This window comes from Anomaloglossus baeobatrachus, chromosome 4, assembly GCF_048569485.1.
Source record: "Anomaloglossus baeobatrachus isolate aAnoBae1 chromosome 4, aAnoBae1.hap1, whole genome shotgun sequence".
Taxonomy (NCBI): domain Eukaryota; kingdom Metazoa; phylum Chordata; class Amphibia; order Anura; family Aromobatidae; genus Anomaloglossus; species Anomaloglossus baeobatrachus.
In genome coordinates, this window is record NC_134356.1 from 185086448 (window position 1) to 185111482 (window position 25035).

Here is a 25035-nt window from a genome sequence, read left to right on the forward strand (position 1 = left end):
AAACTCTTCCACTCTGGCTACTCACCACATATAGACAGCCAATCCCTCTTTCCAATTGGATGCAGACTTCACAATTAATAAGAAAGCTCACCAATGCTGTGGCAATACTCATCTGTTTCCAATCAGAATACTCTTATGAATGTGGACTGGTCTCCAGAGATAAACTACACTAACTGCAGCTAAGGCTGGAGTGTTTTACATGAATCTCTGTGACCTTTGACTTTGGGTTGCATCTCTGTCTGGGCAGTAAATCTAATCAGATCTCGAGATGTATTCTAATTGTCATATTGGAAGTTGGTAAGGATTTTTTATTTCCACGGAGAGGACATAGGTTTTTTTTTTCGTTCACCAAGATCAGCACTATGGATTGAACTAGGTGGATTTATATGGTTTTAACCTGCTTATTAAGTTGCCAAGTGAAAATTATAACTACCAAATACTATACCCAGATGTCATACAAAGGTTTCTCATATTTTCTTATAGACGCCATCATCTTACATTGAAGAACTGAGGTCTAGTGAAGATTTTAGTCTGACAAATGTAATATATTTGCAGTAACATTCCAGTTGAAGATAACTTGAAAATGTTTCCATCTCTTTACAGAAAATCCACAAATTATCCAGATCCAAGACGTTCATCCATCAGCAAGTGGATTTCAAGCAATGCCTCAGTTTCCTCACAGAGCAGTGTGTCTGAAACGGGTATAAACAGGCCTGTCAGGTCCTTTTCTATGCCTACTGCTGTGGTAGAACCAGTGAAAAAGAACTCCCCTGTTTCCACAGCACTTGTACCCACTCTCCGACGCAGGAATGACAGCTTCAGAAAAAGTATGTTCCAAAAATGCTTAAAATTTCTCTTTGAAAAAATGTTAAAATCCAAAGTACAAAATCTATATTGATGTTTCAGACGCAAACATATCAAATCAAACAAGATTGTTTTACCTTAGGGGTTCTTACCAGAAATCAAGTTGATTCTGTTTTGGTGGAACATCCTGTTTTACATACCTTACATACATTACTAAAGTTTCATAAAGCCATTGATCCATCCACCCATGAGACCCATGTCTCAGGAATAGGATCTATCAGAAAACGGTTGAGTGAATGGTTGGTTCACTGTTGCAATCACTTGCTCAAAGGACCCTTGTTTTTTTAAAAGTTGGACAACCCCCTTCTCATTCCCATGTGCGCCTCCATAAAAATAAAAAAAGCTTCTGCTCACATCTAGTGCTGACGTGGTTCCAGCAATGTTGGAAGTCACATTCTTGGGACTCAAGTGACATTGTTAGGATACACAAGTCCAGCCCCCAATTAGCACCGGTTTCTCGTGCTCTGCCTTTGGACATAGGAGTAATTAACAGGTTGCGGCTCCCTTCCTGTTAATTACTCCTATGTCCAAATTGTTAATTACTTAACTGTGCAAAAGTGGGGAACAAGAAGCCACCACTAATTGGGCACGGAGCTCGCATGTCTTAACAATGTCACTTGAGTCCCAAGAATTATTATTATTATTATTATTATTATTATTATTATTATTATTTATTTATAGAGCACCATTGATTTCATGGTGCTGTACATGAGAAGGGGGTTACATACAAAATACATGTACAAGTTACAGTAGACAGACTAGTACAGAGGGAAGAGGGCCCTGCCCTTGCGGGCTTACATTCTATAGGATTATGGGGAGGAGACAGTAGGTGGGGTGTAGGTGGGGCGGCAGCTCCGCATGGTGGTGGGGCGGCAGCTCCGCACGGCGGTGGGGCGGCAGCTCCGCACGGCGGTGGGGCGGCAGCTCCGCACGGCGGTGGGGCGGCAGCTCCGCACGGCGGTGGTGGGGCGGCAGCTCCGCACGGTGGTGGGGCGGCAGCTCCGCACGGTGGTGGGGCGGCAGCTCCGCACGGTGGTGGGGCGGCAGCTCCGCACGGTGGTGGGGCGGCAGCTCCGCACGGTGGTGGGGCGGCAGCTCCGCACGGTGGTGGGGCGGCAGCTCCGCAAGAATGCGACTTCCGACATCACTGGAACTGCTTTAGCAGAAATACATAGTGATATTATCTGCACTGCTACATTTGTTAAACTCATTACAGGGAACACCATCTTACATGCATATAGCAGCCATCCGAAACATATTATTCAATTAATCCCTGTTAGCAAATTCACTGGAATCAAAAGAAATTGCAATCAAACTGAAGTTCTAGATAGATAACCTCTGCGACCCCCACCCTTATCAGACATTTTGATAGTGATAGTGAAATGACCAGCCAGGGAGGCCTCTGGCTGTGTAGTCGTGGCAGCACTATATTCAAGGCACATCCCTGGCTTCATCACTTCTTTAATGTTGAGAGGGTGTATGTCGGTGTCTTCATCGGCCGATGCACAAAGAGGCTGCAGGCAACAGTTCAGATGCAATAAAAACGACATTTATTCACAAAGTTAAAGAGAAAAAAAACACTCCGGTCAGCGGATTCCGGCAATATTAGTGGAGCTGGGGACAACCTGCCCAAACGCACCCTCTGATGGGGATATGCCCAGAGTACTTCTCCCACTCTTCAGCCAAGCATACACCGGACCCACACCGGCAGAATAGGCTTTGAGATTGCGCCACTGGACTCCCACTCTTCAGCCAAGCATACACCGGACCCACACCGGCAGAATAGGCTTTGAGGTTGCGCCACTGGACTCCCACTCTTCAGCCAAGCATACACCGGACCCACACCGGCAGAATAGGCTTTGAGGTTGCGTCCACCTCCTTATCTCCGGTGTCCCCTGATGTTCCGCTCACACAATCGCACTTGCCGCTCCAGATGTTCACACTCCGCTGACCCGGATCTTTCTCCCTCACACACATTCAGACCTTGCCTAGCAATCCGGCCGACTCCTCCTCCCCGGTGGCAACAGCCGTCCCACCCGGCCACTAGGGGTGCCCTAACACATCATATAACAATAGTAAAACATTTTTAATAACAACAGTGCCGGGTTATCTATGCTAGACTAGTAGGGGGTAGGCCCACCCACTACATGCCTCCCCTCTTAAAATCCGAGCCTCCCGGCAAGGCTCTTAAACAAATCAAAACATAAACACATAAAAACCTTTCGGTTCAGTCCTCAACAGCGGCACCAGTTCAGCGGCGCTCCCGGTCTTGAGGGGCGCTTGATGGCGCAGCAGCGCTCCCGGTCTCTGGATAGCGCCCGGAGGCTCAACAGCGCTCCCGGTCTTAGATGGGCGCCCGGAGGCTCAACAGCGCTCCCGGTCTTAGATGGGTGCCCGGAGGCTTCAGTAGCGCTCCCGGTCTTCGCTGGAGGGCAACAGGCCCGTCAAACTTTGCAACAACAAAAGAACTTTTTGCCGGTCTTGAACAACACCGGTCTCGGCAGGTGCTGGAGTCAACAACTTACTCTGGGGGCCAGGCCCTCTTCCATTCTTCCGCTTGAGCCTGGATGTAGGCCCCCAGAGATTGTCCCGGCTGGCGGCGGATTCGCCTGAAAGACACCGGGGCGTAGGACGGTTCCTCCGGCACAGCTGCTGCAGCTCCTCTTGGCGGTGATGGCGTTTCTGCCCGGGACGGTGGTGGCGCGGCGGGCGACGCGTCCAGCATGAAAACCGGTCTGTTGTTGACATTTTGCGTCACTGCTACCACGGCTGGAACCCTCTCCGGATCGGGGGTCGGTTCAGCCACTGCCTCTGGGATGACAGCCTTGATGCGCCTGGGGTGAGAGGGCTCAGACAGACTCGGCCTAGCGTGACTCCGGCGCCGCTCTTGCTGCTCCTCCCACTCAATCTCCTCCTGCCACTGCTCCGCTTCCCGGGAGGTCGGCATACGGGAGACACAGACAGCAAACAGGCCGCGGCTACCGGCGTCCGGCAGAAAGGTGACTTTCTCGCCCGGCCAAAGGGTGTGCAATCGCTTAGGGAGTCCTTCGACATCGAGATGAACCCGGTTATAAAAATAGTCATCCCCGGTCTCTACTTCTCGGATGAAGCCGTATCCCTCTTGCTGGTTAAACTTGACTACCACCCCGGTCACAAACTGCTGGGCTAACTTCTTGCCACCGGAACCGGACAGCATTTCCCGGACAATGGTCTCAGCCAGGAGCCGTTCCTGGACGGGGTCAGGCTTCGAGGGCGGAACCCTGGGGTGCGACTTCTCCGGCGGGGCGATGACTGGGTCCCAGAAGAAGCCCAGGTGGTCCTCCTCTAGACGCCCGGCTAACTCCTCAGCCGACTCTGGCGCCGGGACAAATGGTGTGGCGACGGCGTTAAGCTGCGGGGTGTCCCATGGGAAAGCAGCAACCCCCGGACGGCTTGGCATGGGCGGGGTAGCATAGGTCGCCTTCACCTCTGTAATGGTGCTCCCGGTTTGAGCGTCCCATGAGGTCTTCCAAGAGACCTTGTCCGGTCTTGTAGAGCCTCCCGGCCCAATGGGAAGATCCGCTATCGCGGCCTCGCTAGCAGGGGCGAACCGGGGTCGGCCTCGGCCAAGGCTGATGAGGGCCATAGTCGTCGCCAACTCCGCAGGTTGCCCAAAGTTCTCCATCTCGGTTCTCAACAGAATCGCTGATAATGGCGGTGGTGTCGACGCTGAGACTGGAGGAAGTGGAGGCGGGTCTTCGTTTCCCGCTCTTAAACGGACTCCACCCCCAGCCTCACGCATCATCTTGACTCCTCCGCTGAGGTACTTTTTCCTCTTCTTCAATGCCCTGGAGCTGGCGCCTCCCCTCTTTGGGCGGAGTACTCCATGCTTTCTCTTCGGCACCGGCCAGCCCCAGGCTCTTCTTTCGGCGCCAACTTTTCGCGCCTTTTCTTCCTCACAGATAACGGCTTCCTGGTCGTCACCCTGCACCCGGTCCAACGCTGCGGGTACTTCGTTTTCTTCCCACCAGGGAACTGGGAATCTTCTTTCATAGTCCGAATTCCGTGCTTCAGGCACTACTTGGTCTTCAGACTCCTGGTGCTCCGGCAAGGGACTCGGATCCTGCCGACTACGCCACATGAAATGACCAGCCAGGGAGGCCTCTGGCTGTGTAGTCGTGGCAGCACTATATTCAAGGCACATCCCTGGCTTCATCACTTCTTTAATGTTGAGAGGGTGTATGTCGGTGTCTTCATCGGCCGATGCACAAAGAGGCTGCAGGCAACAGTTCAGATGCAATAAAAACGACATTTATTCACAAAGTTAAAGAGAAAAAAAACACTCCGGTCAGCGGATTCCGGCAATATTAGTGGAGCTGGGGACAACCTGCCCAAACGCACCCTCTGATGGGGATATGCCCAGAGTACTTCTCCCACTCTTCAGCCAAGCATACACCGGACCCACACCGGCAGAATAGGCTTTGAGATTGCGCCACTGGACTCCCACTCTTCAGCCAAGCATACACCGGACCCACACCGGCAGAATAGGCTTTGAGGTTGCGCCACTGGACTCCCACTCTTCAGCCAAGCATACACCGGACCCACACCGGCAGAATAGGCTTTGAGGTTGCGTCCACCTCCTTATCTCCGGTGTCCCCTGATGTTCCGCTCACACAATCGCACTTGCCGCTCCAGATGTTCACACTCCGCTGACCCGGATCTTTCTCCCTCACACACATTCAGACCTTGCCTAGCAATCCGGCCGACTCCTCCTCCCCGGTGGCAACAGCCGTCCCACCCGGCCACTAGGGGTGCCCTAACACATCATATAACAATAGTAAAACATTTTTAATAACAACAGTGCCGGGTTATCTATGCTAGACTAGTAGGGGGTAGGCCCACCCACTACAATAGTCTTTATGACCTATAATTGTTGAAATTAGTATGTTTCTTGTTTGATTTTATATGTCCATGAAGAACCCTCATTTCTCTTTCTACTACATCTTGAAAGCTATCTATACAGTCAACTATGAATTGTATAGGACAAAAAACTGCTTTTTCGTTTTGAAAGAAGTGGTGCTGTTGATAGGGAAACCCGTTGATGGGGAATACTCGATTATTATATAATTCCTGTAAACGAATGACTGTTGTTCCTGAAAGTCCATATTATGAAATTAATTTTCACATATATGTTTTGGGTTATCATGAGGAGTAGACTGTTCCTGTGTCAAGAAATGAGGTTTATTGATCAAATTGCTAATACATCTGTTGATATCCAATAGTGTAGAAAATAAATCAAAAACTCTGTCTGGCACAAATGAAAGACCATAAGATAGTACAATTAATTGTTCAAGGGTAAGTTATACTGATGATAGGTTCAAAACATTGGTATGGTTGATTATGTTGATCTTTTGCAATGGGTGGTCATTTCCATTGGTCTTGCAATGTTTTCAGCCTCCGTGTCTTCAGCGTTTTTGTATGCTTTTGTTTATTTTATTTTTCACATAGTAAGAAATATCATGTTTAGAGTAATTTCTATTGGAATCTTAGAAGTTATTATCTAATGAGTCAAAGTCTGACAAACTGAAACTGGCAGGAGGTTCTCAAACCAGCCACCTGCCCCATTCATATACTTGATCACTTTTATAGTGTGATTGTAAAGGAATCTGATTCCATTTCTTTACAAATTCCAAGGAATAAACATTTGTGGGATTTTTTTTAATTCATAGACCACGAGGAATCATGTCTTTATATGTACAGTCATATGAAAAAGTTTGGGCACCTCTATTAATGTTAACCTTTTTTCTTTATAACAATTTGGGTTTTTGCAACAGCTATTTCTGTTTCATATATCTAATAACTGATGGACTCAGTAATATTTCTGGATTGAAATGAGGTTTATTCTACTAACAGAAAATGTGCAATCCGCATTTTATCAAAATTTGACCGGTGCAAAAGTATGGGCACCCTTATCAATTTCTTGATTTGAACACTCCTAACTACTGTTTACTGACTTACTAAAGCACTAAATTGGTTTTGTAACCTCATTGAGCTTTGAACTTCATAGGCAGGTGTATCCAATCATGAGAAAAGGTATTTAAGGTGGCCACTTGCAAGTTGTTCTCCTATTTGAATCTCCTATGAAGAGTGGCATCATGGGCTCCTCAAAACAACTCTCAAATGATCTGAAAACAAAGATTATTCAACATAGTTGTTCAGGGGAAGGATACAAAAAGTTGTCTCAGAGATTTAAACTGTCAGTTTCCACTGTGAGGAACATAGTAAGGAAATGGAAGAACACAGGTACAGTTCTTGTTAAGCCCAGAAGTGGCAGGCCAAGAAAAATATCAAAAAGGCAGAGAAGAACAATGGTGCGAACAGTCAAGGACAATCCACAGACCACCTCCAAAGACCTGCAGCATCATCTTGCTGCAGATTTTGTCAATGTGCATCTGTCAACAATACAGCGCACGTTGCACAAGGAGAAGCTGTATGGGAGAGTAATGTGAAAGAAGCCATTTCTGCAAGCACGCCACAAACAGAGTCGCCTGAGGTATGCAAAAGCACATTTAGACAAGCCAGTTACATTTTGGAAGAAGGTCCTGTGGACTGATGAAACAAAGATTGAGTTGTTTGGTCATACAAAAAGGCGTTATGCATGGAGGCAAAAAAACATGGCATTCCAAGAAAAGCACTTGCTACCCACAGTAACATTTGGTGGAGGTTCCATCATGCTTTGGGGCTGTGTGGCCAATGCCGGCACCGGGAATCTTGTTAAAGTTGAGGGTCGCATGGATTCAACTCAGTATCAGCAGATTCTTGACAATAATGTGCAAGAATCAGTGACGAAGTTGAAGTTACGCAGGGGATGGATATTTCAGCAAGACAATCATCCAAAACACCGTTCCAAATCTACTCAGGCATTCATGCAGAGGAACAATTACAATGTTCTGGAATGGCCATCCCAGTCCCCAGACCTGAATATCATTGAACATCTGTGGGATGATTTGAAGCGTGCTGTCCATGATCGGCGACCATCAAACTTAACTGAACTGGAATTGTTTTGTAAACAGGAATGGTCAAAAATACCTTCATCCAGAATCCAGGAACTCATTAAAAGCTACAGGAAGCGACTAGAGGCTGTTATTTTTGCAAAAGGAGGATCTACAAAATATTAATGTCACTTTTATGCTGAGGTGCCCATACTTTTGCACCGGTCAAATTTTGTTTAAATGCGGATTGCACATTTTCTGTTAGTACAATAAACCTCATTTCAATCAAGAAATATTACTCAGTCCATCAGTTATTAGATATATGAAACTGAAATAGCTGTTGCAAAAACCCAAATTGTTATAAAGAAAAAAGGTTAACATTAATAGGGGTGCCCAAACTTTTTAATATGACTGTATAATTTGGTAATGGGGTCTGATCCCACCAGAATTTCAATTTCTGTTTTTCCAAGCTTCAAACTTTCTGTTATGTCATTTTAAGCATGTCTCAAATTAGTAGCATTTGAGAAAACTTGTGCGGCTTTTTGACGCTTTTCCCAAGAAGGATCAGACATAGTGCAGTAATAAGTTTTTAGCCAGCTCACCAGGCACAGCTCGAAAAACACTCTGTGACTGGAAAAAATCCAACATGTGCATGGCCCCATAAACTACCACTGGTCCAAGGGCGAGCCGATGTTTTGATAGATCACATTGGGACCAAAAATACGGCCATCTGCACCTTTCCTAAGAAGACTTGTCTCAATTATTTATATAACTTTGATGCAAGTTTGGGAAAGTTTTAAATGCCTGTACCTTATACCCGTGCAATTCCTGCTACAAAAAGCAGAATAAACTGGTTACTAAATGTGGACCAAGGGTTGCCATTTGAGTAACATATTATTTTGCTTCCAATATGTAGGCATCTGGCAAATGGGGAATTAAGGTTTGCTAAAATCTTTGCTGCATCTATGACCATCTTAAGATTGCAATATATAGTCATTTTATCTGGTTTTATTTTAGTAAAGACTAGAAACATCATAGACCACCAGGGCTGTTGTCCCACAAAACATGATTGTCATGAAAAAGACATCTTCCTGCTGTCCAAATCCCTATATGCCACAAACACACACTACAGTATTTCTCACTTTATACACCTGTTGTCTATGTTATTGACGTTGCGGAAATGCACAAAAAATGTATATAATCCATAAATCACTATCAATAAAGTTTTGTCAAAGCCACATACCAGAAGGTATAAAAAATGCAGCTTTATTTAAAACATGACATAACAAAAAGAGACAAAAAACCACAGTGTTAAAAACTAGTGATGAGCGAATATTAAAATATTCGCGTTCGGATTTGTCTCAAATAGTTCGTACTATTCATGTATTTGTCACGAATAACTAATCTAATGTAAGTCAATGGGAAACTGAAATAATTTTTTAGCGGACCACCAAGGATGTCTAGAGGGGCTGTAAAAATGCTGAAATGGATGGAAAAGTTCTGAAATTGAATGGGAACAGCATGGTGAAGATGCCTTGATGCATCTCTGAAACACAGGGTGCTACTGGGAACAATTTTGTCAGAGTATTACGCCACTTTGACCTGTGGTCCCGTGTCTATTTGTGATAATCAGCACATGCAAAGTAGACAGCTGTGAGCTGCAGCCCCAAGCTGTGTGCTTTATTTTGACTGGTTATCAAGAATAGAGGCTCCCCCATGCTTTTTAATTACATAAATAAATCATAACTAAAATGACGTTGACTCCTGGCCATTTTTTTTAACTAGCGCAGATAAAGTAGACAGCTGGGGACTGGTAGTCTCAGGCTGGAAAGGTCCATGCTAAAAATATCAGCCCACAACCACCCCACAATTGGCGCATTAGAGGCGAAAATTGTGGCACTTTACCCTGCTCATCCTGATTGCTCTGTTGCTGTGGCAATCGGAGTGATATATGGGGCTGATGTGAGCTGTAATTTGTCAAAACTTGCAACTACCAGGAAGCCCTGAATTGGTAATGGAGAACTGTCTATGAGACCAATCCAATCATTACCAACTCCATAAGTAAAAAGGAAAAGACATAAATCCTTTATTTTAAATAAAAAACACCCTCTTTCACCAATTTATTAACCACCAAAACACCCTTGCAGGTCTGACGTAATCCCCATGACATCCCACAACGATCACGGCTCTGCTACTTCTGGAAGCCATGATGAACAGTGACATTACAAAACGTGACCACTCACCGTGGCCTCTGGGACACTGAGAACAGTGTAGGAGCTGTCAGAATTGACCTCAGGTGAACTCAGTGCTGGACTGTCTGACAGCAGTAGCGCATTCCTACAGTTCAGAACTGAGTTCACCTGAGGTCACTTCTGGTGGGTTTCACGGTACCATTTGTGTGAGCCCCCAGCTGTGACCTCAGTTGAACTCAGCGCCAAATTGTCAGACTTTGTGTCAAAGCGATAGCGCAGTCCGACACTGAGTTCACCTGAAGTCATTTCTGGTGGTTCTCACAGCAGTCTTTGTGTCAGCACCAGCTGTGACCTCAGGTGAACTAGGTAGCAGACTCTCAGATTGTGCTGCCGCCATGACATGCAGCTGAACAGTCCAGCACTGAGTTCACCTGAGGTTACTTCTGGTGGTTTTACGGTACCCTTTTTGTGAGCTGCCAGCTGTGTCCATGGGTGAACTCACTTGTGGACTGTTGGACTGCATGTCATAGCGGCAAAACAGTCTGACAGTTCACCTGAGCAGTCTGGCAGTACTGAGTTCATCTGAGGTCACAGCTGGCGGCTCACACAGAGGGTACTGTGAGAATTACCATAAGTGAACTCAGGTGAACTCAGTGTCGGAATGCGTTTCTCGGCGGCAGCACAGTCCGGTACTTGTGAGGCTTGGAAACCTTAAAGGAGCCTTTAAGGTAGACTTTAAGGTTACTGGAGTTTCCAGCTGTTGGGACACCTGAATGGTATGAACTATGTCTCCTTTAAAGACTCCTTTAAAGTTTTGGGCCTTACAGCTTCTGGCAGACCTGATGGCTGTGAGTTTTGGTAACTTTTAGGTTACCAGAGCTCATAGCCACCAGGTCTCGCAGCAGCTGTCAATCAGGTAAGTTTAAGGGAGCCTTAAAGGTTCCTCGAGTTCCCAGCTGTTGGGATACCTAGAGGCTGTGAAATTCCAACAAAGTCCAGCAAATCTCACTAACAAAGCCAATGGAGTCTTGTTCTGACATTTCAAGACCCTGTGATTCTGTAGAGCGGTGACATTAGTAACGTTATCGCTCTTCAGAGTTGCTGAGTCACGCACAGCGCAGCGTGACTATGAACGTTTGAAGAGAGGCAACATTACTAATTAAAAGCTGGACAATAAAATCCACATATCAGCCACTAAAACATGCAATTTAATAATGTTTCTTGTGGTTGTGAAGTAATATATCTGCTAACACATAAATGTTAGTGATTTCTTGAATGCATTTTATTCCGGTGTGTGACACACAGATGACACATGGATGGCACACACGTACACACGGATTGTCAAAACGGAATGTGCCACACGTGCGTTTTTTTATGCACATGTGTGAAGTGGGGCTTACACCGACAACTTTATTCAATTAAAATCATTTACATTTTAAAATGTAAAAAGAGCATAAATTTGCTTTGGTACAATATAGCATCTCTTTATAAAGAGTGGACAGTGGTTACTGCTCCAGACAATGTGGCTCTCATTTACTAAGCAGTTTACATTGTGCAACAAATATGGAAATGATAGTGTGCAAAAGATTTGCACAAAAATTTGTGTTTTCTATTTACTAACAAAATCTAAAAATTCTCATAAATTTGCCACAAATCACGTCAAGCATCACAACATACAATGAACTTTTTTAAATGTCATTTTGATAACAGGGTGCTACGCTTAGCTGTGCAAAGCTTGTTTTTATTAATGTTCAGATGAGTTAAAAAAAACTAGACATTTTGACACATGGGAATTTTTGTTTTACTAGGTATGCCTCCACAGAAGACTGTACAAAATAACACTACTACTCAGGCTGTGACCACCTTCAACAGGCCACCATCAGGGATCCCTCAACCACAACAGATCTTTGTCAATGCTACGTATTCTACTGTTGGAGCCACTCCTGATATCCGGCCAAGGCCCGGCTCATTTTGTGAAGTTTTGCCTTTCTCCAGTAGACCAGTGGATTATAGGAGATACTCTGCTGCTAGTTCCCTGGCTTTTGAGCCCAAAGAGTACCCAATTAAAATTGATTCGCCAACAAAACCACCAGGCTCTGCTCCTCCATCTATACTGGTGAAGCCAGACACACCTAAAAGTTGTTCTGACAAGGTGAAACCATAATTAATTTTAATTACTAACGCAGGAAACAATAAAAATTATGCTATTAAAAATGTTACTTCTATGCTGTTCTGATATGGTGATGACAGATAATACAAAGGGACGTCTTCTTTCCACATTTCCTTGTTAGTGCATGGGTAGGAAATAGAGTACATCCATAGAATGAGACCCAATTCTGTTGCCAGAGCAGTTGGTACTGTTCACCTTTTAGAGGTCTTATCACATCCGTACTTTGCCCATAATTCTAATGGGAACTGACGACTTATGACTTATTTATAATTTATAATAATGATGTAGTATTATTATTATTAAAATTATTCTAATAATATTATAATAATAATGATACAATAATATTTATTTATATTAATGACTTATTTCAACTTAAACTCCCCCCCCCCCATATGGCATAGACTTTGCATAAATGGTTCAATTAAACCTCACAATGATACAAATCATATATTTTGATGATATCAAAATCTTCAAAACCCTCACTATCACACTTTCACATATATCAAACATATCCATAGACCCATATCCCACCTCCAATTAATCTAATAGAGTGAAAAAAGCGTATCCTTTTAACCTCTGTTGAGCTGCTACACAACCTGTATGTCATATTGTGCTATTTTGAGTAGTGCAACTGTTGCATTATTTTATACAGGGGCATCCAATAAAAAATGTGTAGCAATAAGTACACCCTTTTTAAAACATCACTCCAGCATTATTTAATAACCACTAGAGTGGTGCTTTAATTTTAAATCCCCGGCCCCTACTCTTATACTCACCTTCTGGCATATTCATTGGTTTTCAGTGCCGCTCTGGTCATTCTTCTCCAGTTTGTGACCTGCTGCCTGCTCTAGTGTTTCATTGAGCGAGCTAGAGGTTACTCTTCAATACAAGTCTATGAGAGCCTCATTCTGGGTCTTATAGACTTGTATCAAGAGGTTGTGACGTAAATTCCGACTTCCGGCCAGCTAGAAGATACGGTCACAAGATGGCGCTCTGGATTGGAGCGATGCCGAAAAAAGGTGAAGACAACAGATGGTGATTATAAGACCGGAGGTAGGGACCTTAGATTTAAAGCACCACTTCAGCACTGAAAAAACAATCAGCTGGAGGTGTGCTTTTACAAAATGAGTATGAGCCACTTTACATAGGCATCGATCAAAGCTATATCTGTTGAACTCATCCCCAAATGTATACCACAGACACTGCAAAATATAGATCGTCCGAGCACCCTCAGGTAGCTTAAGTGGAAAGTATATGATGTTATTTCAGTATAAAAGTGACTTATTTTCTCTTTTTCAGCAGGTGAAGACTGTAAGGTTCATGAATTTTAGTCCACCTACATTGAAACGTCAGAGTACTCATTTTGATGATAAAATGGACGAATTATCCAACCAGCCAACCAATCCAGAGAATCCCACTACATCAGATGTTTTGATGACTGCACCATTAAGACTCAACCATAGCTCCGCTGAGCCAGCAGATGGCCGCAAGATACAGAAGCTCAAGAATGCTTGCAATGACCTAACTCCACAATCAACCTTGTCCTATCCCAACAAAAAAGCCATAAGTGATAACTCACATAGGTGGAGTGCAATCTGTCAAACCCAAGACGTCCTGTCAACTTAGCTCCTCTGTTTGATTTAACTTGTGCTCAGCTTTTTTCCTTCCTTGGCACATTAAATTAGATTTTGTGTCGAACGTTTCTCTCTAATTTTCTCATCAATCCATTTTGTCATATGGAGCAGTTACCATGACAAACAAAGGATCACTGGCACCTTCAATTATGGATGCTTCTCTTACCCCTCATTCTTATTATCAAGACAGGTTTGTGTCAGACATTCTGTCATAGTCTTCGCCATATGAGGATATATAGTGGATATTTTTGACACATTGACTGGGTTATTTTTCTCTTTTGGAAATAAGGTCACTTACTCAACAAAGTGAAAGATAGAAACTATGGAAGTTTGATGTAGACATGAAGCAGGACAATTAAAGCTTTGGGGTTTTGCCTGGCACTTTTTTTGTATATATTATGTTCTTCTTTTCGATTGATCTTCAAAACTAATTACTATTCAAAAAGCTGATGTTGACTCGGGTTGTGAGGTCTCAAATTGTACTTACAACTATTACTCTGTATCACCCTGTCTCAATACTTCTAAATTACAGTATGAACTCTGCTGTATTCTTAAAAGGTCATTTTATTTACATCGATAATTATAGAAATGGATAAATATAGAAATCTTGAAGTTAACGATTACCTTTAATAACAGACGGCAGCCATATGACTTCAGTAATTGTGCATATTTGCTTCAAAAAATAAAGAAAAGGATAAAAGGTTCCACACTCCCAGTAGATTCTAGTAGTTTTTATTACACATTTCTGGCTTGATCTGTATTGGTATTGATCTGTAGTTTGATTTGAAAAAGGGCTCGGTTTGAGCCAGAAGCATTTAATAAAAACTACTTGAAACTACCAGAAATGAGGAACCTTTCATTCTTTACAGCAGCGCAGTCGTCATTAAACACCTCTACTCCTATCTTTATCAGCAACATCTGCATGGGAAACAAGGATTGGGCATGATAGATTTTAATATGCTGGATCCTTTGTTTCTTTGAAAAATAGGTAACACTATAGTTGTTCTGTTTACACTGATCTGCCTATGGTGATACACATGCGTGTTTGGCCAAGGCTAGTATTCATTTTTATAGGAGCAGCAGCCAACAGCTATGTAAAATGTATGGTCAGCTTCATCTGGCCTTTAAATATATATGTTCTATTTATTAACCAGAAATTAGTATGGATTTACATATACTAATTTCTGTGAAAATATTCAGTACGTTCTTATGGTCAAAATATGTGGGCCTATCACACTGAATCAGTAGACACTGATTGTCACATACAGTAACAGCTCCCAGCACATGTTGTGCACAAGTTAATATCTCCTCGCGCTCAATCTTACACTAAAGGGGGCTTTACACACAGCGACATCGCTAGCGATGTCGCTGGTGAAAGCACCCACCCCCGTCGGTTGTGCGTCATGGGCAAATCGCTGCCCGTAGCGTACAACATCGCTCGGACCCGTCACACGGACTTACCTGCCTAGCGACGTTGCTGTGGCCGGCAAACTGCCTCCTTTCTAAGAGGGCGGTTCGTGCGGCGTCACAGTGACGTCACACGGCAGCCGTCCAATAGAAGCGGAGGGGCGGAGAGCAGCTGCAATAACGACATGCCCACCTCGTAGCCGAAGGACGCAGGTAAGCTGTTGTTCGTCGTTCCCGGGGTGTCACACGTAGCGATGTGTGCTGCCTCAGGAACGATGAACAACCCACATCCAAAAGCAGCAACGACATTTGGGATTTGAATGACGTGTCAACGATAAGGTGAGTATTTTTGATCGTTAACACTTGCTCTGAGCTGTTACATGCAATGACGTGGCTAACAATGCCGGATGTGCGTCACGAATTCCGTGACCCCGACGACATATCGTTAGATATGTTATTGCTTGTAACGGGGCCTTAAGCCTCTGTTATATGCTATAAAGCAAAAATAAATTCCCCCACAACACTGTCCACACATCACCCATAAAACAGTCCCCAAAGTATATACTTTACTTACTGTTCGACAGTCAAAAGGCCATACACTCTCTGAAAGGGTATGGATTCTTTACACTAAAGCAGACAATGACCAACTTACTAAACATTTAAGTTTTAATAAAAAAAAAGTACTTACAAGAAAAGGTATAAAAAGAGAAAAATAAAGTTACAAAGTTCTAATATAAAAATGGAGACATAACAGAAATACCTAAACGTTTCAATCTAAAGTTGTTCTTCTGTTTCCTGGAGAGGTTTATCAATGGTGCTAAGCTCACGCTGACCCCCACAAGTGAACACCTTTCTATTGTTTAGCCGATCATTTATATGCCTGATCCTGAGCTCACATTACCAGGATGGCATATATTTTGTTATTAAATTTGCAGAAGGTCTGTAATAAGAAAGCGAGTACATTCAATATTAAGTGTCTTGTTTTTTCTACTCCTCCCTCTATTGTAAATAAGAGATGTCCAGGCTGGCCCCGTATGACCATCTGTCTAAGCTTTGAATCTCTGCCTCACCAGGCTGAGGTATCAGAAATGACATGCTCTGTAACCCCAGTGATACCCCAGTTTGGTTCTAAAGGGCCCGATACACGCATCGATTTATCGTGCGATCGCATGTGCGACGTGACACGCCCAGATCGTATTTACCATTTGCCGGTATCGCTTATAGGTCGTTTATTTGCTGTAACACGTAACGATCTAAAAATCGACGAATCAGTGATCAACGATATATTGTTGGAGCCATGCGGTCGTTTGAATGTTGTTCGAGGTTGGCAGGGTGTCAAACGGAGGAGCGAGGAACATCTTCTTACCTGCCTCCACCGCCAATGCAGAAGGGAGAAGGTGGGCGGGATGTTTACGTCCCACTCATCTCCGCCCCCTCCACTTCTATTGGCCGCCTGCCGTGTGACGTCGCTGTGACACCGCACGACCCACCCCCTTAGGAAGGAGGCGGGTCGCTGGCCAGAGCGACATGGCAGGTAAGTGCGTGTGAAGCTGCCGTAGCGATAATGTTCGCTATAGCAGCTATCACAAGATATCGCATGTGCGACGGGGGCGAGTACTATCGCGCTCGGCATCGCTATCATCGGCTAGCGATGTCGCAGCGTGCAAAGTACCCCTAAGTCTCAGTACAGATTTCTTCACCGAGACTGTCGGAGTTTCTGGTTTACCCTTGAAACAGTCTTTAATCAAATCAAGGGACCCTCTTACCCTTCTCTCATAAATGAGGTTGAAGGGGGAGAACCCCGATGAGAGCTTGGGAACCTCTCCTATGATATGTAAACTGCATTGAGATTGTAAATCTTATTATGGGGAATAACAATGATTTATTTTGTTACCATGTTATCAAATTTGTCAGTTTTCGATCCCAATAAATTATGAAGACATTTTGAAGACCAGTGTAAGGTTCATTTACAGCTTATAATTGCAGCCATTTAAATGACTGCCGCTATATAAAGCCAATCAGTGGTCATTTAATGACCTGGTTAGAAAGGCTGGCCTGCATGCTATGCGCACAGAACGATTGTTGACATGATTGTTCTGTGCACAAAGACTATCATCATTTGTACAGAATAGCATTATTGTGGATTCCTGTTTTACACTGGAACATTTGCTATTTATTTGTAATTTTTATTCCTGTCTGAATTGACTGAATGTAATATATGACCTTGTAAAAATACTAAGGTTGCCTCATCATGTGGCATTTTTAACACTTCTGATCTATCAATTGGATTAGTGTGCCCAATTTTTGCAAACATGAAATATTTTGTTAGAATTAGTGTGCAAATAAAAATCTTCCTTATGTGCTATTTATGAATTTTCTCTAGACAATACATGCATTTGTAAAACAAATGTATAAGTAACATGTTATCTGTATATAACTGTACATCTTAGTATTGACTTTGAAGCAAATAAATCTTTGAATTTTGGATATTAACTTCATGAAATAAATGTTTTAATTATTCAATTATTTATATGGAGGTGGATTCTACAGTCCAAAAGTTGCACTAACCAATAACACCCCACCCATAATGGTTCAATGTGTCTTTGGCTCCATTAAGAAGGTCATAATGCAGCCACATTTACAGACTCTCCATATATACACACAAATGGGTGTGGGGGAGTTAAACAATTAACAATTTAAATGGATGCACTAACTAACGTTATAAAAAAGGGGGGCTTCTTAGATTAAGAACTTGGTTTTTCAAAAGACAAAGGAAACACATGATTACTCATGATGCTAAAAATACACACACATACATATCATAAAACGTCATAAAAGCATTATAAAATATATAAACGTTTAAAGGGAACCTGTCAGCAGAAATTTTGCACTAAACCTAAACGATTCCCCTTCTGCAGCTCCTGGGCTGCATTCCAGCAAGGTTTCTGTTGTTATTGTGCCCCCTTTTAGACCAAAATAAATACTTTATAAAGTGGTACCTTTTCCTATGCAAATCTTGTTAATCGTACATGGGGGCGGGCTGTCTGGTGTCCGTTATCCTGCCTCCTGCTGCTTTACGCCGTGCCCCATCGCTCAATTTCATATTTCAGGATGCCGCCCAGTGCGCCCGAGGTCTCGGGCATGCGCCGTGCCACTCTAGCGGGACTGCACAGTGTGACCGCTGGTGACGTGTTGCGCAGCATTATGGGCGGCGCTGTGGTTTTCATCAGCAAGTACTCGCCCATAATCTCGTGCCCGCGCTTTCCCCTCTGCCTCCACCGTTCTGCGCAAGCGCTGGCCAGATGAATCCACGTCACCTCTTACCAAGATGGGAAAGAGGTGACGTGGGTCATCTGGCCAGCGCTTGCGCAGAACAGTGGAAGCAGAGGGGAAAGCGCGGGCACCAGATTATGGGCGGGTACTTGCTGATGAAAGTCACAGCGCCGCCCATAATCTCACGCCTGCGCAACACGTCACCAGCGGTCACACTGTGCACAGTGCACAGTGCACAGTCCCGCTAGAGTGGCACGGCGCATGCGCGAGACCTCGGGCGCACTGGGCGGCGTCCTGAAATATGAAATTGAGCGATGGGGGACGGCGTAAAGCAGCAGGAGGCAGGATAACGGACACCAGACAGCCCGCCCCCGTGTACGATTAACAAGATTTGCATAGGAAAAGGTACCACTTTATAAAGTATTTGTTTTGGTCTAAAAGGGGGCACAATAACAATAGGAACCTTGCTAGAATGCAGCCCAGGAGCTGCAGAAGGGGAATCGTTTAGGTTTAGTGCAAAATTTTTGCTGACAGGTTCCCTTTAAAAAAAAACTATATATAAAAAATGTGCGTAACACATCCAGGTGAGTGCATTGCACCCCTAAACCTTTTCTCAGATCTCTCAGGAGTTTACACAGGAGCGCCCCTCTTTTCTCTTTGCTTTCCATGTTCACTGACTCGCACGGACGCGCCGGAGTGGACCCGATGTGTGCTGCAGCTACATGTCACAGTTCAGAGAGCAGGGAGCCGCGCACACTGCTTAGTGCTGGCTCCTTGCTCTCCTTGCTACAGTATACATCGGGTTAATTACCCGATGCATACTGCAGCCACATGTCACAGTGCAGAGAGCCGGCACTGGCAGCAAGAGCGGAGGCTGGTAACCAGCGTAAACATCGGGTAACCAGGGAAAGGTCTTCCCTTGGTTACCCGATGTTTACGCTGGTTACAGCTTACCGCAGCTGCCAGCGCCGGCTCCTGCTCGCTTCATTTCGTCGCTCTCTCGCTGTCACACACAGCGATGTGTGTGTCACAGCGGGAGAGTGACGACCAAAAAATGAAGCTGGACATTCAGCAACGACCGGCGACCTCACAGCAGGGGCCAGGTCGTTGCTGGATGTCACACACAGCGACAGCGACGGGACGTCGCTGCAACGTCACAGAAAATGGTGACGTAGCAGCGACGTCGTTGTCGTTGTCGCTGTGTGTGACACCAGCTAAACTCTAGCCTCTTTGGCTATGAAAGACTTAATTGTCATTAAAGAGGAGCTCTCAATCTTTCCGTCAGTACCAGAATACCGGGGTATTAATTTGGCCCTTACAGACAGGTTGACCAAATTTGAGAGTGACCTCATCTCCAAAAAAGCCAAAAAACTCTCTACCGATAGAAATGGTTACACAGCAGACACTGCGCCCAAATGGGAACAGTAGGAAGCATATCAATCTTCCTCATCCTCCCCAATAACCCCCCCAGAGAAGCCCCTCCATCATCACCCCCAATGTGAATGATCTCAAAAAATATCGGGCCGCCACCTCCCATCTCCACAAACAGTTAATGCTATAGCAGGTATCCCAGAAGTACCCAGAGAAAAACCTCCAGCATAACTGGGTCTCCACCCCCTAATTTTAATAGTCCATACATCATCAGAAATCCCAGAGGTGCTGGCTACAGGGTTTTTTTTTATCATGTTAGTTAGTGCATCCATTTAAATTGTTAATTATTTAGCTCCCCCACACCCATTTGGGTGTATATATGGAGAGGCTTTTTATTCATTGTGCAGATACCTGAGAAAGGGGTCAGTTTGTCCCCATAACGGGTAGTGTCCTTTATTCCCATTATTATTTTACTCATTACCAATAAAATATTATCGTCAGACTCATTGCCACTGCCTATCTTTTTTGATCAGCAGCGCACCACACCACAAATTTTTATCCATTTCCACCAAATACCTGCATCCACTACACTGTGGGTGAGCGGTGGTGCTGCAGCGATCAGATTGGCATACATGTGGCAACTTTGAACCCTGGTACCCAGTGGGGTTCATACATCCAGCCTCTCGCAGCACATACTAACCCGGAGGTTAATTGAAGTGGGGTCACCCAGCCCTGACCACTGGACGATCTACAAGCAGTGCTTCATACCCCTCGGGTGATGGCGGCAACCTCCTTTCACGGAGAGGATCCATCATCCGCTAATACAAGCTTTAAACACTGTTGTGCCTACTGCGCAACACATCCAGGTGAGTGCATCACACCCCTAAACCTTTTCTCAGATCTCTCAGGAGTTTACACAGCAGCGCCCCTCTTTTCTCTTTTCTGTCCTTCTACTTCAGTCATTTAATATTGCGAAAAATATTCCTGAGTCATCTAATAACCAATAAGTTGTTCCCGCAATTCCCTCAGAAAGGTAGAGATAGCAAATTATAAGCAGTTAATTGAGTATTTTATTATGCATACCACTATGGGCAGAAGATTTATTTTCCACACCCTCATTTTACAATTCTGTTTGTGTGCTAGAATTTCGCTCAGCCCATTAACTCTCAGTCTAATAGTTCCCCTATGTGTCATTACTCAATGGTCACATTCCATTGAGACTTAATGAAATTGTAGAAAGTAAGAGGTTCATGCTTGCTTGAAGAATTGTATTAGCAGAAACATAAAGAAGATATATGTGTGTATGTTCCTGAAGCCAAATAGAGGCAAATATACAGAGACATTTGCTGTCATGTTGTCGGTGATTCTCCAAGTTTTTGTTAGCACCTCATTTCATTTCCCTAAATTTATGGCACTGTTTGTGCACAACGGTCTCCTCTCTGTGATATCATTATCGTTATGACAGATTGATACTGCACTTTTACGGGGCAAATTTCTCCCTTTCAGCTAAAGTTAAAATTGTTCTTTTCTGTAGTTTTCTTATTTGTTGGGAAATATCAAACATTTTACTTTATGTTGGGAAATATTTCAGTCCAAGGAAATTGTTTTAGAAAAGATCTGACAGACTGGTGTGCAGGAGCCATTTGTGGCCGCAACTTTGCCTCAGTTATCAAGTAGTTCCATAAATTGTAATCTCTGTCGTTTTATACTGCTCTGTGTACATCAATACCCCATGTCTGCTCTTAAAGGGAATCTGTCCCCAGGATTTTACTACCCCTTATAAGAGCAGCAATGTAGGAACAGAGACCCTGATTTCAGCAAAGTATTATTTACTGGGCTGCTTGCTGCCTGCAATTATGATAACATCAGCCTATCAGGTCATCACAGGGTATTGTGCAATCTTCCCTTCTGCATGATATCCACCTCCTCCTTGCTTACGGGTCCCTGACCTTTGGTGTTGCTAAGAACAAGCTAATCTAAACCCTAGGAACACTCTGCACCACACCCACCAGACACACCAGTGGCTGACCTGAAGAGAATAGGACCGGCCACTTGGGGGGTTGGTAAGGGGAGGTCAGGAGTGTTCGGAGACAGTGAGTTGAGGTGTGACTCTCAAGAAGAGAGGTCAGGAGCTGGGCTCCTTGTTTACTAGGTGGCAGATGTTGGTCTGGGCCTGGTAGGAGCTGTATCCCGGTCGCAGGGGATCGATACAAGGGGCACGGACTGTCGAGGAGGACAGCCGGCGACCTTGTGCCATCACCGGGCAGGGGCCAGGGCACGACGAGATATGTGGACTCCACGCCAGGAAGAAGCTTCAGGCGTCCTGGTAATTCACCCGACGAGGACAGAGCCTTTAAGATCCGTTCTCCACCTGCTCCAAAATGGGGGTACTAGCACAATGAGGGGGTTATGACTTTCCCACTGCTTAGTCCAGAAAATCACAAGCGTGAACCCTGAAAGCAAGCTCACTCCGTTAGCCATACGGGTGAGCGGGACCCGTTTTAGTTTCAAGCTGAAAGAGACTAACTGTAGAAAAAGGTGCCAAGGACAAGGTCACAGGCTAACAAGCACACCAATGGGCACGGGGTCCAGGCGTGCTCCCTTTCTGCTGCAGTGACATCAAGAACTTTGGTTTACCACGGTTGTCAGCGTCAGCATTTTTGGACTGAGTGAGTACGCAATTAAGGCTATGTGCGCACGTTGCGTAAATACATGCAGTTACGCTGCGCTTTGTAGCGCAGCGTAACTGCATGCGTCCTGCGTCCCCTACACAGTCTATGGAGATTGTGCATGGGCCGTGCGCGCGTGGCGTCTTAGAGCGCAGCACTTCGGCTGCTGCCCGAAGCGCTGCGTTCTAAGAAGTGACATGTCACTTCTTCCGTGCGCTTTGCCGGCAGCTCCTGCTCTGTCTATGGCAGGAGCTGCAGGCAGAGCGCATGGAATCGGCTTTTTTTTTTTCTCTACGGACATTTTCTGCAGCGATTTGAAGCGCACGTGTGCTCTTCAGATCGCTGCAGAAATTTCTGCAGGGCTAGTACGCAACGTGCGCACATAGCCTTACCCTTACCGGCCCAATGGCACCTCCCCGACACAATCACCGAGTCCCGGGGCATTCCCCCTACCCGTGAAGGGGTTAAACACCTGGCTGCCCACACAATCGCAACCGAGTACTCCCAGCTGCAGCAGTAGTACTTCACCCTTACCACACACCATGGGTGGCGTCACGAACTTTCCACACTATCCCCTGTACATAGCCCCCCTTCAAGTCGAGTGGCCTCACGACCCCCGGGTCCAGATGCCCCTTGAGCCACCGCGGATCCGGATCCGAGCAACCCGGCTGCTGACGCGGGGGCGGAACATATCTACTGCTGATCTACCAATTCTCTGAATGCTGAGCTTTGTATAACCCCACCCCCACGATTGATTGACAGCAGTATACACTGTGCATAAGCAGGGAGATGTCAATCAGTGGTGGCGTAGGGTTATACAGAACTCATGAATATGGAGGACAACATGACTGCAGATTTATTACTCATCTAGTGATAAATTCCTGCTAAGAAAACAATGATTTGTTTGAAAACTGCAATTATCAGTTGCATAACTCTGGAATCAGGGTCTCCCCCCCTAGATTATGTTGCTCTCAGATTACATGGCAAAAACATTGTGACAGATTCCCATTAAAATGTATTTTATTGAGTTTACAGGTCTTTTGTCCATGTTTTTTTTTTAATTTAAAAATGGAACTCAGCATTGTGATGGCAATTTGTTCTGAAGGAGCCATGCCAATCAACCTAAGAGGAGGCGCGGAGGATTATAATTGAGGGGGCAGCTTGATGCACTGAGCTATTAGCCATGCCAAAGGTGTTCCAAATCCCCGTAATTTACATAAGAAAAGTATGAACAATTCTGATGGGTGCTGCAAAATGACAGATGATCCATCCTCACTACCGCCACATGATGGTTGCAGTCAAATAGTAGCTTCAGTTATTACATGACATACTGCCATCACCCTTTTCACCACTGACTGGCTGCACCACATACTACAGTAATCTCTCTCATGATGTAGATCAGGGGTCCCAAGACTTTCTTACTCTCAGAGCCACATTCTGCTTTGAAAGTCGAGAGCCACATTGTAGAGATGAAGATGTAGTCAAAGCCAATTTACGAATAGAAAACAGGAAACAACTGGAAACGAACATCACTGGGGGAAAACACGTTACTGGGGGGCATACATGTTACTGCAACATACCGCATGTTGGTCAGATGTATGGGCCATTGTAGCATTCTAAATCCTATAAAGACATATAATTTTCCCCCCTCCCGCTTCATTGTGTAGTAATGACCCCCATCCTGTACTAATGCCTCATCCTGTGCCACTTCCTGGTAAATATGTCCCCGGTACTAGTATATGTCCCCATCATGTTCTCATCATTGCCCTATCCTGACCTATGATCCTATCCTGGTATGTATGTCCCCATCTAGGCCCCATCCTGGTAAATATGTCCAATCTTGGCCCCATCCTGGTATATATGTCCCCATTATGGCCCCATCCTGGTATATGTCCTGTGAGATAGTGGGGCCATTCATATGTGACGGACGGTATGTATCTCCCAGAATGCGTACAGAAACATATTAGAGCCCTGCTTAGCGGACAGTCCACTATCTCCAGGCCGGGTTATGCAGGTGGCTCGTGAAAACAGTTTAATTAAAAGATCTCTGTAAAGGCCTGGGAGGGACAGAGTCGGTTTTTGTAAGCTGCAGAGCAGGAAGCTGAGAGGAGTTCAGACCTGTGTGGAGCGATAACGCAGGTCTGTGGGCCCACCTGAAATAGCAGGGCGAGGTATAGTAAGACCGTCTTCTACGGCAACCGGTACCTGTGTAACGTGGTAGCCTATGGACTGTCTATAGCCTGGCTGTATCCCGGAGGACGTTTACCTGTTCAGCGATGGTAATAAACCTGTGTTGATCGGACTTTTTGGGTCACTGCCTCTTTGTCGCCCTGGGGGACCCCCACCCTGCTACAGTCCCCATCATGGCCTCATCCAGGTATATGTCTCCATCTTGGCCCCATCCTGGTGTATGACCCCTATCATAGCTATATATTGGTCTATGTTTCTCCATCTTGGTATATATTTCCCCATCATGGCATCATC

At 44.9% G+C, this 25035-nt stretch overlaps 1 protein-coding gene across 2 annotated transcripts in view; it reads left to right on the plus strand.

Moving 5' to 3' along the window:
• The window catches only part of SH3RF2 (SH3 domain containing ring finger 2), a 204494-nt gene extending 186776 nt beyond the window's left edge, over window positions 1-17718 (plus strand). The window contains exons 8-10 of one of the 2 annotated variants that reach the window (XM_075344599.1): window positions 604-827; window positions 11836-12179; window positions 13497-17718. In XM_075344599.1, coding sequence (XP_075200714.1) covers window positions 604-827; window positions 11836-12179; window positions 13497-13823 — 895 coding nt within the window. In that variant the 3' untranslated portion in view covers window positions 13824-17718. The remainder of the gene's footprint in view (window positions 1-603; window positions 828-11835; window positions 12180-13496) is intronic. The other variant, XM_075344600.1, reaches the window with a different exon arrangement.
• Window positions 17719-25035: the final 7317 nt, after the last annotated feature.